Here is a 14,344-nt window from a genome sequence, read left to right as displayed (position 1 = left end):
CTTCCCGTAGACATTCCTCCCAGAGCAACAGGTACAGCACTGGATTAGCCACTGGGCCCAGGCCCAGGGGCCTCAGCCAACTGGGAGGCCACTAGCTTCTCTTGCCCACCGGGTGGGGCGGGGGAAGCCCGTGTCCCCCAATCCTATAGCCGGCAGAAGCCGCGGGATGGGGGAAGACCCCTGCAGCATCCACCCCACCCGTCCCCAGCAGAAGCCATGGGATGAGGGAAGTCCCCCAGCAACCCCCAGTCCTGCCTCCAGCAGAGAAAGCCCGCTGTACTCCGACCCCGTTCCTGGCAGAAGCTCCGGGGTGGCAGGGGAAGCACCAGTGCCTTACCCAGCTCTCTGGCAGAAGCGCCAGGCAGGTAGGGAGGGAGGAGCCCCAGAGCCCTGACCCTAGTCCCCTGCAGAACTGTGGCAGGTGGCAGTGGAAGCCCCAGCACCCGGACCCCCACTGCGTCCCTGGGACTAGAGGACCTCTGGCTCCCCACTATGGCCCCATGGCCATGGTGCAGGGACAAAGCTTCTCTAGTCTTGGGGCTCGGGGGGCAGAAAGGAGCAAACAGGTTGTAGGGTGGGCAGAATTGGGGGCCCCTGGGTGGAACAGGGGCAGGGTCCTTGGGAAAGGGCAGAAAGGGGTGGGGCTGTGGGCAGCACCACAGGCAGAAGGGGCAGAACAGGGGAGGGCACCGCAGACAGAAGGGGTGGGGAGGGGCCCCTCACTTGCTCTGGCCCAGGGCCCCAGGAAACCTTAATCTGCCTCTGAACCACGCCACCCTTACTTCTGTTCTGTCGCTGATGCCGGCACTGCCTTCAGAGCTGGGCGCCCAGCCAGCAGCTGCTGCTTTCCAGCCACTCGGCTGCGAAGGCAGAGCGAACAGAACGGCAGCTGCTGCCTTCAAAACTCAGTGGCCGGAGAGCAGCGGCTGCTGGCCGGGCGCCCAGCTCTGAAGGTAGTGCTGCCACTATCAGCGGCACAGAAGTAAGGGTGGCAATGCCATGCTAGGCTAGTAGAAAATATTATTATAAAGATACTCGATTATATCTATGGAATAGCAAAGAAGAAATATTCTTACAGAAACATAAAATACCTTGGCTAACATTTTCAAATGTAGGCATCTAACTCCATATTAGACAAATAAGTGATCTCATTTTCAAAGGGTAATAATATTTTCCCTTTTATTCATAAGCACGGTTTACTTCTAAATCAATAAATCACACTAGCAGGACATAAATGGAACTCTGAACGCTAAGGTACTTAAGAAACTATCTGAAGCAATCTCAGAAACATTAGTGATTGATCAATTTAGAGAACTCACGGAGGATGGGTGAGGTCCCAAAGGACTGAAAAATGGAAAACATAGTGCCTGTCTTTAAAATGGGAAACAAAGAGGACTCAAGGAATTATAGATCAGTCAGTCTAACTTTGATACATGGAAAGATAGTGAAACAAAATATTTTAAAAATCCACTTGTAAACACCTAGAGAATAACAGGGTAATAAGGAATAGCCAACATGAACTTGTCAAAAACAAATCATGCCAAACCAGCCTAATTCCTTTCTTTGACCAGATTAATGACCTTGTGAATGGGAGGGAGGGGGGAATTGTAGGTGTCATACATCTTGATTTTAGTAAGGCTTTTGTCACAGCCTCGTGACTAGACAAAATTACTCTAAGGTGGGTGCACAACTGCTTGAAGAATTATACTAGAAGAGTAGTTATCAATGGTTCGCTATCAAACTGGTAGGACTCATCTAACAAGGTCTCACAGGGGTCTGTCCTTAGTTTGGTGCTATTTAATGTTTTCATTAATGATTTGGACAATGAAGTGGAGAATATGCTTACAAAATTTGTGTATGGAACCAAGCTAGCACTTTGGAGGACAGGATTAGAATTGAAAATGATGTTGACAAATTGGAGAATTGGAATGAAATCAGCAAGATGAAATTCAACAAAGATGGAAAGTACTTCACTTAGGAAGGAACTACAAAATGGGGAATAACTGGCTAGGCAATAGTACTTCTGAAAAAGATCTGGGAGTTACAGTGGATCACAAATTGAATATTAATCAACAAGGGGATGCAGTTGCAAAAACAGCTAATATTCTGAGGTGTATTAACTGGAGCGTCATATGTAATACACAGGAAGTAATGGTCTTTACTTAGCACTGGTGAGGCCTCAGCTGGAGTACAATGACCAATTCTGGGTGCCACACTTAAGGAACAATGTGGAGACAGTCCAGAGAACAGCAACAAAAATGATAAAAGGGTTAGAAAACCTGACCTATGAGGAAAGATTAAAAAAACTGGGTATGTTTAGTTTTGAGAGGGAAAAAGAATGAGGGGGGACCTAACAACAGTCTTCAAATCTGTTAAAGGTTGTTATGAAGAGGACAGCAATCAGTTGTTCTCCACGTCCACTGAAAGTAGGACAAGTAGTAATGGGCTTAATCTGCAGTAAGGAAGATTTAGGTTAGATATTAGGAAAACCTTTCTAGCTATAAGAATAGGTAAGTACTGGAATAGGCTTCCAAGGGAAATAATTGAATACTCATCACTGGAAGTTTTTTAAGAACAGGTTAGACAAACATCATTCTGGGATGGAGTAGGTATGCTCGGTCTTGTCTCAGCACAGGGGGCTGGACTAGATGACCTCAAGATCCCTTCCAGCCCCACATTTCTATGACTCTAAGTCATGTAGTCTCTCTGTGCCTTAGTTCCCTATCTGTAAAATGGAGATAATAGTCCTCCTCTACCTTATCGGGGTGCAGATAAATACGTTCAAAATTGTGAGGCACTTAGATACTTCAGTAACAGAGGGCATGTAAGTGTATTAGATAGACAGAACTCCTTGATCTCAGCTGCTGAACTCATTCACTACCTCCTTCCTTGCATCATTTTCTGGTTTGGCTGAAGGAGAAGGATTTGGCCTAAAAGCACATGTTCACTAGAAAAAGAACTGTAGTTCGCACACTGCAATATTTTGAAATGAAGTGGGACTTCCATTCTGCTTAGTTTATAAATAGAGCTAGAAGTATATATACACCAACACCACACTAACACTCGTTGATAGTATAGATGAAATCTTTCAGAACCAAACCTCAATATAATAACAATATTTAACTTGAAAACATTCAAGATTAGAACCTTATTACTTTATATGCAAACTGATCCCTTAAAAAAAAAAAAAGTCAAGGAAATATCTGTATGCCACTTTCATATGCTAATTCTCCTGAAAGGGCTGTCAGGAGACCTGTAGCCTGCACCTGAAGGGTCTATGGACTACAAACAACAGCACTTTGTCACTTTCTATAATGAACTTGAATCAGAAAGGATCTTTGTAACAAGTTCTTCTGCCTCCTGAGCACCCCTCATAGCCAGAGGTCAATCTGTGGAACCCCACCTCTGCTCCCTCCTTTTCAGGGCCCCTTACACAGACTTCTTCTGTGGTCAAAAGAACCCTCCTTGGGCTGTGGGTTTATGCACAGAAAGTAAACTCAAAATAAAACAAAGTCCAACAAACATGTTTTCTCAGGGTCTCCCCAGCCTCAGCAGGCCACCCCCAGCCCTTCCTAGATAGAGTCTTAGTCCCAAATCCCAAGACTCTGCTCGCTCCTGAAAGTCTCTGCTCTTCCTAAGCACACACACATGCTTGCCACTTCTGAGTGCTTTTAATAGGGGAATCATCTGATTCCACTCTTTCAGTCAGCAGGGTTTGCTAGCCCCAGGCTCTCCAGCCCATACAGGGCAAGCCACCCTATAAAAAGAACTAAATGGACTTCAGCTGGTTTCAGAAATGCTTACTGACCACTGCAGAAGTTGCCTAATGCACATGCCATGTGTTCCTCAGAATACTCACCAAAGACTGTTCTTGCAGGTACAGATTCTCTGTTCAGCCAGAACGACACTTGGGAGAGAATGACTGTCATGATGCAGGGGAGGTAAGTCTGAATCACAAAATAACCAATTTTTCTCTTTAAGTGAAAATGAGCGGTCATTACTGTATATTCACCTAGTACGTGAAAGAGAAAAACAAAAAACCCTATAAAATGAACTATTAGCCTCTATAGACAATTCATTTTCCTGGCAATTAAAGGTAGCATGGTAAATCTATGTGAAACAAATGTGCTGTAGATGCAGTCTACAAAACTATTTAGGCAGAAAAATCCTACTGAATGTAAATGAACTTTTTGACTTTGGCTCTGTGGGCTGTCACTGTCACTGAATTCAAGGAAAGTGTTGTCATGGGGTTCAATGAGAGCAAACTTGGATCCAATATTTGTCCTCCACAATATATTCTAGAAGTGAATTTTTATACTGTATTTACAAAGAAAAAACTGTGTGCCATGACAAAGACCTTTGGTGATCTTGCATGTTCATACACGTGGGCAGATACTGGTGGACATGCAAAGCCCCACTGAAGTCAATAGGGCTCTATGCAGATGCAAGGGTCAACTACATGTATGAGCCTGTGGGACATACCAATAGGCAATGCTAATAATCCATTGTCCAGGAGGAAAAAAAAATCAAATCATACCATGAAGGTAGTAGACTGAAAATGACACTTCCCATCTTTCACCTTAACCAAGGTTTGAGTTACAAAGATTCATACAAACCCTTGATATTAGGTTTCACGGGAGCCTTTTGAAAACGGCGATAGGGAGCGGTTTACCTCCACTGCCACTTGTAATTTCATTAAGCTTCAAGGAATTAGCAAATTGTTTTTACAGGCTGCTCATAATATACAATATTACTGAAATGGAGTAATCTTATTACTGCCAATACTGGTTTTGGCAGTCTAATGACATAATACCATCAGCATCTTATGCTTATTATTATAAAGCAACTATCCTTTTCTTCCAATGCATTTTACTAACCTGTACTCGATTTAACTGTCTCCTTTCCAACTGTTTGGCCTAGCAAATCATACTGATTCAATCTAGAGCCATCCGGTGCAACCTGTACGGAATCAGATGCATTGTAAGTCCAAATGTAGGTCACTTCTGAAGTTGTGTATGCATCTATGGGAAATATTAAGAAAATATTTCGTCAGCATTTTAGAACAAAAAGTGTTCATGATTTGCAACTTCAGGGCGTAAATAATTAGGAGAACTATTTAATTATTTTCCTAAAACTGCCATCATAGTCTAAGACTGATAGGGAAAAATAATATTTAAATTGCTTGAGAATATATAAGTATGCTGGCCTCACAGTATACATGCAGCACAGGACTATATATTGTTAATTTTCATTGATATAACCAACTGAACATTATTGCTCTTAAGTTACATGCAAAATCAGTTTATAAACTGTAAAAATATTCATTGGAGATTACTTATTAAATGTGCCCTAAAGCCTGAATTGGAGTGGGTGCCTGTGTCAATGATTTGTTATGTGTAGGACAGATTAACTTTCTGGAAATTTGTTTCTGCTTATCTATGGAGTCTGAAATGAGCTACAAGCTTTTCCTGCTTGTTTGACGTTCATATCTAAATATGGTGGGTCTGCCTAACACTGCAACAAGAGTCACTGCGCCCTGCTGTTTCTGGGTCTGGTTTTTCTCCCTTAAATTTCACTCCATAACCGGGCCCCTCTGAAAGGAGTGGGACATGCAGACTGTTGGGGCTGCTCACACAGTCCACTTCAGAGGATAGCAAAAGGGAAAATACCCACTTTGCCAAGGAGCACTATGAAGGGGCCCACTCTTACTCCTGTAGAGAGGAGACTAGCAAGCTATTCTGAGCTCATTCAGCACTAACCAGGCACACTTGTAAGACTTACTCTGCCTGGAGCAGGGAAGCTTAAAAATGGACCACCACCATAGGAAGGGGTTGTGAACAGGAAGAAGATTGCTACATCTCAGAGACTGCTGACCACAGAGACAGATCAACCAAGAGGGAGACAGTCGCAGGCCTCACTGCCCTTGAAACCACCTGGACAAGTTCAAAAGCAGGGTACCCTAAGAGAAGAAGCTGTATGTAGACCCTAATTAAAGACACAATACCAGCTGATAAGCCAAGCCCCAAAGGGGTGACCCCAAAAGACTGCCTAAGAGACAGTCCACCTTTGCCTTTCTTTTCTTTTACTCTGATTCCCCTCTCACTCAAGGGAAAGAGAGAGAAAAGGACCTTTCTTTCGTTTGTTTGATTTTATTTGGAGAACCCCTCATGAGCTGCAAACGGGGAAGGACATTATAAACAACTTAAACTGGGGTCTTCTGGGGGCTCAGGGGAGCCCCAACCCTCCCACAGGAACTTTATTGCAAAACTAATAGCACTGCCAACATAAACTAAAAATAAAAGGAACTAAAACTGCCAGCATTAATGCATCTTCAATGATTGGGAGACAGGAAAAGATGAGTATGTTCAGCAATTCTAGCTTCCCTTAAAGGTGGATGCAGTCATACAGAGTGTGAATGTGTTATTCTATGTGTTGTTAGGACACTGGCTTAACACTTGCTGCATGGGATGCCTGAGGCTGTTTATTATACAAGAAGTAGGTGAGTGTTTCAAGCCTGGGGTGCAGCATTGAGCAAGACATGAAGAGCAGAGTGGGAGAAAGTACAAAGGAAACAGTAGGAGGGAGATTTGTGCAGAACAAAGGCCATGAGATGAGAAAGATATTTCCATTGCAATAATAGAAGCTATACACAACACTTAGCAAGTGATTCAGAAAAACTGTCCATGTAATCCAAATAAAACCACCAAGGGGAATAAAATTCAAGAAATAATATAATCCTGTCCCTTACATTTATTTTGTCAAAGAAAGGAACATACTTTTCCAGTTTGATATCCCCAATCGGCAAATGGGGCGTGAAGAGAGGAGGCTAAAGCACTGATGGAAGAAATCATGTTCAGAGTCTGATAGTGATAAGTAAATTTAAATCCTATGCTGTGGCTATAGTGCAGGTGGAGAAAGAAATACAACATATCACATAGCTGAGTTTCAGTCATTTTCATTTGAGAAAGCTCTAGAGCTCATGGAGGAGCTAATGGCTAATAAAATCTAGCAGAGACCAAAATTGCAGAGACTGTTAACACTTCCCTGAAGGATAGTGTGTTGCCAGCTTCCTACATATATGCTGCTGGAAGTCTCTCGCCTGACAAATCACCATTACAGTCTTGTCCCTAACCTTCCCATTTAGGGTTAGGTTATTGAGAAGCATGAAGTAAGGCAATTCTGGTATCATCTGTTATCCTATGATTTCTCTGATTCTTTCACTTTGGTTTTTGTTCTGAGTATGGCAGAGAGATTGCAACAGTCTTGCTGGTTGATGATCCTCCTAGTGATAGACAGAGGATGCATGTTTACGCTGCAATAAAAGACCCGCAGCACAGCTGCAGCTAGCCCAGGTCAGCTAACTCGGGCTCACAGGGCTTGGGCTGCGGGACTATAAAATTGTAGTGTAGCCATTTGGGCTTACGCTGGAGACGAGACTCTGAGACCCTGCAAGAGGGACAGATACCAGAGCCCAGTTCCAGCCTAAGCCAAATTCTACACTACAATTTTATAGTCTGGCAGCCCAAGTCAGCTGACCCACGCCAGTCACTGGTCTTCTATTGTAGTATAGACATACCCTAAGTGTCCATTCTGATTTTTTTAGGCTCGTCGGTACCCTTTGATAATAATGCTGATCGTGATAAGAACCCAAGAACCCTAGTTGGCATAGCCAGACTCTCTTGAGCTTTCCTCATACAGAAATTCCAGACAGTAATGTTTGACACTGAGTTCAATGGAGCTATGCTGATTTACACCAACTGAAGATTTGTCCTCATATGTGTAAACCACAGGCCCTCAAGCACTCAGCTTTGTTTTTATAATTATTCAGTAGTTTTTTCTTTGTTTTCTCTCCCTCATTAAAAACGGAAATATACATGGGACTCTAGAAATGATTTTAACGTAGAGAAATTAAACAATGAAAAAAGTAAGAGTAAGAACAAGAGAGAGAGACGGAAAGTGGGCATTCGCAAAGACGTGTGAGAACTTCAGCAGTTCTGTAGCACTGGGAGCTGCCATCTGCAGGAAAAGAGAGTCAGCTTTTCAAAAGAGAAAATATTGTGAACAGGTTTCAATTCTTCCTCTTCCTACAGAACCTGAAGCCTGGGAGGATGCCAAATAAACAAAATAAGCACTACCACTGTCAGACACAGAACAATTCAATTACCAAAAAGCAGAAGAAACTCACTCAGTCTAACATATTCAGTTCCAGACAGACACGTTTCAAACCGCTGTGTACAAATGAAGTACAGCTATACAGTGATAGCCTTGTCCAAGTATATATTTCAATGGGTTTGTTTCATGTTTTGGGATTACCTCTAGTTTTATACTTTCCCTTTGGCATTCAGCCTTTCATAATACTTTGTCTTCAGACCAGTTCACTGCTATATAAAACTTGTTATTTTACTACTACACCTGGCAAATATGCATTTATTTGTATCCCAGATCCTGGGCGCTCTCTCTGCACACAGACAGCACTGGCTGCAAGACCCATATGCTATTATTTCTTAGTTGATTTTATGTAAGACTTCTGGGGTTATGTTGTTATGTTACGTAGTTTGGGTAACACATAGCTAAATTAGAATATAAAGCAAAAGATTACTTCCGCAAGAAAGAAATTTGATATGTATTCAAAGTAGGCTTGTAAGAGTCGACCCTACTCAGTCCTCACCAGGCACAATAAAAACTCCCTGTATCTCTCCAACCGGGGATTCTCCCACATGGAGATGATCCCAGAGGGCATGGACCTAGTGCAGCCTATTCCTATGTCTTTTCCCCATCCACTCCTGGGGAAGGGGACACATCAGAGGCATGTACAGGGCTTTGACATTGCCTCGCTTATGAACCAAATTACCCCTTTAGTTACCACCCGGTGGAATGTGGGGGTTGCTTTGTACTCTATTGGCCAGTGTGAAATCAGCCAGAGAATCAAACAGCAATAACCAACCCCTTGAAATTCACCTTCTGTTTTGTGCCCAGCAGTGAATCTGCTGCTACCTCTTAAAGGAAAATAAATGCAAGAAACCAAGGAGAGAGATACAATATTTAAAAAGCCCCAGCTACTATAAAATATGGGCCTGATTCTGATCTTACTTATAGCAGGAGTAATGCCACTGAAGTTCATAAAGTTATGCTGGTATAAAAGTGGTGTGAGATCAGGATCAGACCCTACATATTAAACTACAAAATGTACACTGTAACTTTAATCTCAGTAAGTCATTTGCTGCAGCCTTCACTGACTAAGAATGAAACAACACATACCATTAAGAGAGAAAATGCACTGCATTCTAAAGTATGCCAGTCAGAATCTTTAGAAACTTCATAAATATATTTCTGAATATGTATCTTTGTTTAGAAGGCTTTAGTTTACTTTGTATAAATACAATATTTATATGTCATACACACAGGTCTTGATTCACCACTGTGTGACTGAAAATAACAGAGTTACACTAGCATAAAACTGGAACAGTGCAGTGATAAATTAGCCCTATAATATTTTTAGTTAAAGCAGAGTCCAGGAATTATTCAAATGCCTTACTGGATAGATCACTGAAAAAGATCTCAGCATGTCAAAATACATGATACAGTATAACCTTCTGTGCCTACATAAACCTGGGCAATGACAATTTGTGAAACAAAGTGATGTTGAACCACACAAGATATACATTAGCCAACAGCTATACTTCTAGCTATGTACTTACAGCTGCCAAATTTCAATGGGCATGAATGAGCATCCATAGGAAAGTCCTCCAAGTGCATTGGACATTCAGCTTGGACTGTAAGCCTAAAAGGCAACACACCACTATATGTTTAAGTCAGTTAACAAGACAAGAAAATCAATTCCACAAAAAATGAACAGAGTTCATGCTGATTAAGGAGATGAAGCTGATTAAGGAGATGAAGTTGCAGTGTTATATTAAACTAATTAAAATTTAAATCACCTCTTGCTTCTTCACTTTTTTGTGGTCCTTCAGAAGACATTGATTTATCACATCAAAAACTTGCAGCTGACCTCAAAACTATGAGGAAAGGCCATTTAAATGAAAACATAGTTTATATAACGGCAGGTTGTTCTGCATAGTCATTTTCTTCTCTTAATATTCAGAGGCACATGCTATATGGCTCCCAATAATGTGTTACAAAAGCACATAAAGCATAGCTGGATTTGCTCAAGGAATGTGCTCCACTAGCCTCTGAACATTTGGGGTTTTTTTTGACTTCTTAAATGGAAAGTGAAAAAATGGCTCTCCCCATTCCTCAGCTGACTACAGTGCACACACTAATGCCAAAACGTTAACAATAAATACATGGAATGTCCTGAGCACCATGCTTACATCAAACTCAAGAACAAATGTAATTTGAAAAATCTGAAAGAAATTATTCCAAATGTTTTAATCTGGATTAGTTTTGATTCAACACTAAACTGCATGAATGGACAGGCCCCCAATACAGACCATCTCTAGCTATAGTAAGTCATGAAAAGAATAAATACTAGTAATCACAGACTGAAAAACAAAACTGTCTATTTTAAAACATGCACCTTAATTTCCATCACATAGGTTTAGTGCTTCCTTTAGCTTTATTTTCTCAAAATTCATAGTCAGAAGTTAAGCAGAAGGCTTGTATTAATCATATGGTAATTTGAGACATGTACAATAGCCAGTTCTGAATTTATAAAATTACAGTAGTTTAAGACATGAATTTCACAGCTTCAGGAGCAACGTATCTCTAACTAGTTGATTTATAATTGTACACAACTGCATGATTAGTTTTATTTGGCATAATCTGTCGGTTTACATTAGCTGCCTCTTTTTCTAATCTCTTCAAATTGGGTGGAAACAGCATTTTCTTTGATTTGCCACACAGGATTAAAGACAAGTTTCTGGTCGGTTGACATTTCAGTCAGTTAATACAAACATGGATTCAAATATTGATTTGATCACAAGTGAAAATACTATAAATGGTGGTAGCCTCAATTTAGTTCCTAGTAAACTTTTCTATGCATCTTCAAACCATCACATAATTCAATATGATTAGCAGTCTATTTATGAAGACTCAGAAGTGTAACTGCTTGGCAGCTGTACAGCAAATCAGGATTAAGGTGCTCTCGCAGAGCTGTATGGGGAAGACTGCAATGTACCCGATTGCTTTATGGCTCATGATTTATGCCTTACTGTACCTGGGGAGATGGAGTCCACTTTCACAATCAGTACAATTCATTAAATTTGTTCAAAGAAAATCATTTAAAAATAAGTCAGAGATTTTTGGAAATTGTTATACAATGGTTTTAAACTAGGATTGCCAACTTTCTAACTGCACAAAATTTAACACCCTAGCCCCACCCTTTCTTTGAGGCCCCGCCCCCTACCCGCCCCCTTCCCCAAGGTCCTGCCCCCCCTCACTACATTCCCTCTCCCTTGGTGGCTTGCTCTTCCCCCCCTCACTCACTTTCACTGGGCTGGGGCAGGGGGTTAGGGCTCTAACTGGGGGTGCGAGCTCCGGGGTGGGGCCAGAAATGAGGGGTTCAGGGTGCAGGAGGGGGCTCTGAGCTGGGAGTTGGGGTATGGGAGGATGGTACAGGCTCTGGTGGGGTCAGGAATGAAGGGTTAGGGTGCAGGAGGAGGCTCCAGGCTGGGGCCAAGGGATTCAGAGTGTGGAAGGAGGCTGCAGGTTGAGGAATGGGGTTGGGGTGCAGGAGGGAGTATGGGCTCTGGGCTGGGGCTGAGGGATTTGGTGCAGAAGGGGGCTCCTGTTTGTGGGGGGCTCAGGGCTGAGGTAGGGGGTTGGGGCTCGGGATTGGGGCCTGGGCTTACCTGGGTGGCTCCTGGTCAGCAGTGTAGTGGGGCTAAGGCAGGCTTCCTGCCTGTCCTGACTCCGCATTGCACCCTGGAAGCAGCCAGCAGGTCCGGCTCCTAGGTCGGGGCAGGTGGGCGGGCGTGGGGGGGGAGGGGAGGAGGCTCCACACGCTGCTCTTGCCTGCAGACACCGCCTTCCCAGCTCCCATTGGCTGCAGTTCCTGGCCAATGGGAGTGCGGAGCTGGTGCTTGGGCAGTGTGTGGAGCCCTGTGGCCTCCCCACCGCCGAGGAACCAGAGCTGCTGGCTGCTTCCAGGGCGCAGCATGGTGCCAAGTAGGAACTAGCCTGCCTTAAACCCGCAGCACCACTGACCGGACTTAACTTTTCGGGTCACCCAGCAGGGCAGTGATAGAGATGAGACTAAGACACAGGTCTCCTGAGTTCCAGTCCAGAGTTGTATCCATGAGGCCACAAGTGAAGCAAAAGCATAACTTGGAGACTGAAAATGATGTGTAATTTCCTATTTCCATATTCTACTGCAATACTGTTACTTGTCCTGGCCTGTTTAAAACGACTGCATAACAATTTCCAGAAACCTCTGACTTACTCTTAAATGATTTTCTTTGAACATATTTAATGAATTGCACTGACTGTGAAAGTGGACTCCATCTCTCCAGTTGGACTAAGGCATAAAGCATGAGCCATAAAGCATTCATTCCTTAGAAAAGCCATGTAAATAAATACTGTGAATACAAACAGATAAAAAGACATACCTCATGGTATACAAGAGAGTTCCATCATCCTGGATTCGTAGTAGTTTGTTTGGCATTGTCATGTTATGAGCTACTGACTTCTTCCCATTGTGAAAGAATGTGTCTGGGGTCCAGATCTTGCTAGCCATTAAGTTGTTCAGGCGAAGGATGTTCATTGGGCCTTTAAACTTTAACCTCTCATCTTTCCATTTTTGACGGAAGAAAACATCTATTGTGTACTCCTATAATGGAAAAAGACATTATTTTTGTCATAATGAACATCAGTCTGTTTTCCAAGCACAGAACACTAAAATGCTGGTTTTATAAAATCTGTTAATAAAAGTATTTGAAGGGGAAGAGCGGTCAACAACTATAATTGTATGATATCGAGATTAATGAAGAGGAACTGAGAGAAAGCATTTAGGGTCTATGTGCCCTTACCAAGGGGAGTATAGAGTAATGCTCATTAACCTTAACAGACATGCTACATTAGTATATATAAGCCCTAATGATTAGATGACTGTAGTGAAAATTAGTTTTCATAAACAGTTTTGCATTTTGTTCTGAAGAAATGAAGATCAATACAGACCAAATTAGAATGCAGTTCTGCGGCAAACATGCCTGTAGAAGGAGGCCAGTACTTCAGTAGCACTAAGAATGGCCATGTTTTGAGCCAAGAAAACAAGCATGTTCAGAAAGGGCAGGATATATCCAGGAACATTAATATAAGAAAGATTCTTCCTAAGGGAAAAACATGTAACAAGGCTGTTGAATAATTATGGACTTGATTAGCATAAATACATAGAGAGGGAACAGTGAGTTATACTACTTCACTGACATCTGATGAACAAAAGGGGGCAGACTGTCTGCTGAAATCCATGCCTATGAAGGGGCTGATAGAAGTATGCCCTGGTGTTTAATCTTGGGAGGAATTTGATGTTCTACTTCCAGGTGCATGAGTCACTAACTGCTATCCCACTATTCTATAGATATTCTGTACACATTTTTAGGATTGTTGTTTGTTCTAGCGAAGAAAAATACTGATTAAAAGTATGAGTATATCAAGTACGTTAAAATTGTATGTGCAAATTATCGAGTGGTTTGTAACTGTCAGTACTGCAGATAAGATGGAATTTTAAGGACATGAAAATTTTATAGGCATAAAACTGTAAATCATGCAGTTGCAATATTACATCTTCTGGTGCAGCAGCAGTTTTGTTGTATCGCTGCAAAATGTAGCTGTACATTTAAAATAATCAGTATGTTCCAATAATCTGTTCTATTGTAATTACTTTGCAAATACTACACTTTATGGAGATAATCTTATGTGCACATTATGCTTGAATGACAATTAAATGTCCTCTTATAATCCAATCAGTATAAAAAATGAGTTAAAAGTAGTTTGTTACTACACCTGCCTCTGCCACTTTCAGTTGTTATAGAGGTGTGTGTGTGTGTGTGTGTGTGTGTGTCTCCCTCCAACCCCTCTGCAAAGCTCCATGCAAACAGAGGAAACTCACACAGGCCCTGATCCTACAAGCAGCTCTGTGCCCACATGGACCTTCAATGGGGCTCTCTTTCAGGGGTCCATCTGCAAAGAGCTGCTTGTAAAAATCGGGACCTACCAGACTGTATAGAGCAAACAACAAAACTAGTTCTACAAATATGCAAAAAGTAAATGAACTGAAAAAAAGAGAGAATTTCCATTTACAGATATTGTAAAATTAGCAATTAAATATTTTTTCAGGCAGATGTGTGAGTTTTAATTTAATGGTATCCCTTTAAAATTTCCTCCCAAA

The 14,344-nt window shown here is 42.1% G+C and overlaps 1 protein-coding gene across 1 annotated transcript in view; it reads right to left on the bottom strand.

Moving 5' to 3' along the window:
- Positions 1-14,344, bottom strand: part of GABRA2 (gamma-aminobutyric acid type A receptor subunit alpha2) — a 74,465-nt gene that overhangs the window by 14,266 nt on the left and 45,855 nt on the right. Inside the window, exons 4-7 of the mRNA XM_077814586.1 lie at positions 12,567-12,787; positions 9,699-9,781; positions 4,878-5,021; positions 3,860-4,012 (exon numbers count right to left, since the gene is read on the bottom strand). Coding sequence (XP_077670712.1) covers positions 3,860-4,012; positions 4,878-5,021; positions 9,699-9,781; positions 12,567-12,787 — 601 coding nt within the window. The remainder of the gene's footprint in view (positions 1-3,859; positions 4,013-4,877; positions 5,022-9,698; positions 9,782-12,566; positions 12,788-14,344) is intronic.

This window comes from Eretmochelys imbricata, chromosome 4, assembly GCF_965152235.1.
Source record: "Eretmochelys imbricata isolate rEreImb1 chromosome 4, rEreImb1.hap1, whole genome shotgun sequence".
In the NCBI taxonomy this organism is placed as follows: domain Eukaryota; kingdom Metazoa; phylum Chordata; order Testudines; family Cheloniidae; genus Eretmochelys; species Eretmochelys imbricata.
This window is presented reverse-complemented; position numbering and strand designations above follow the sequence as displayed.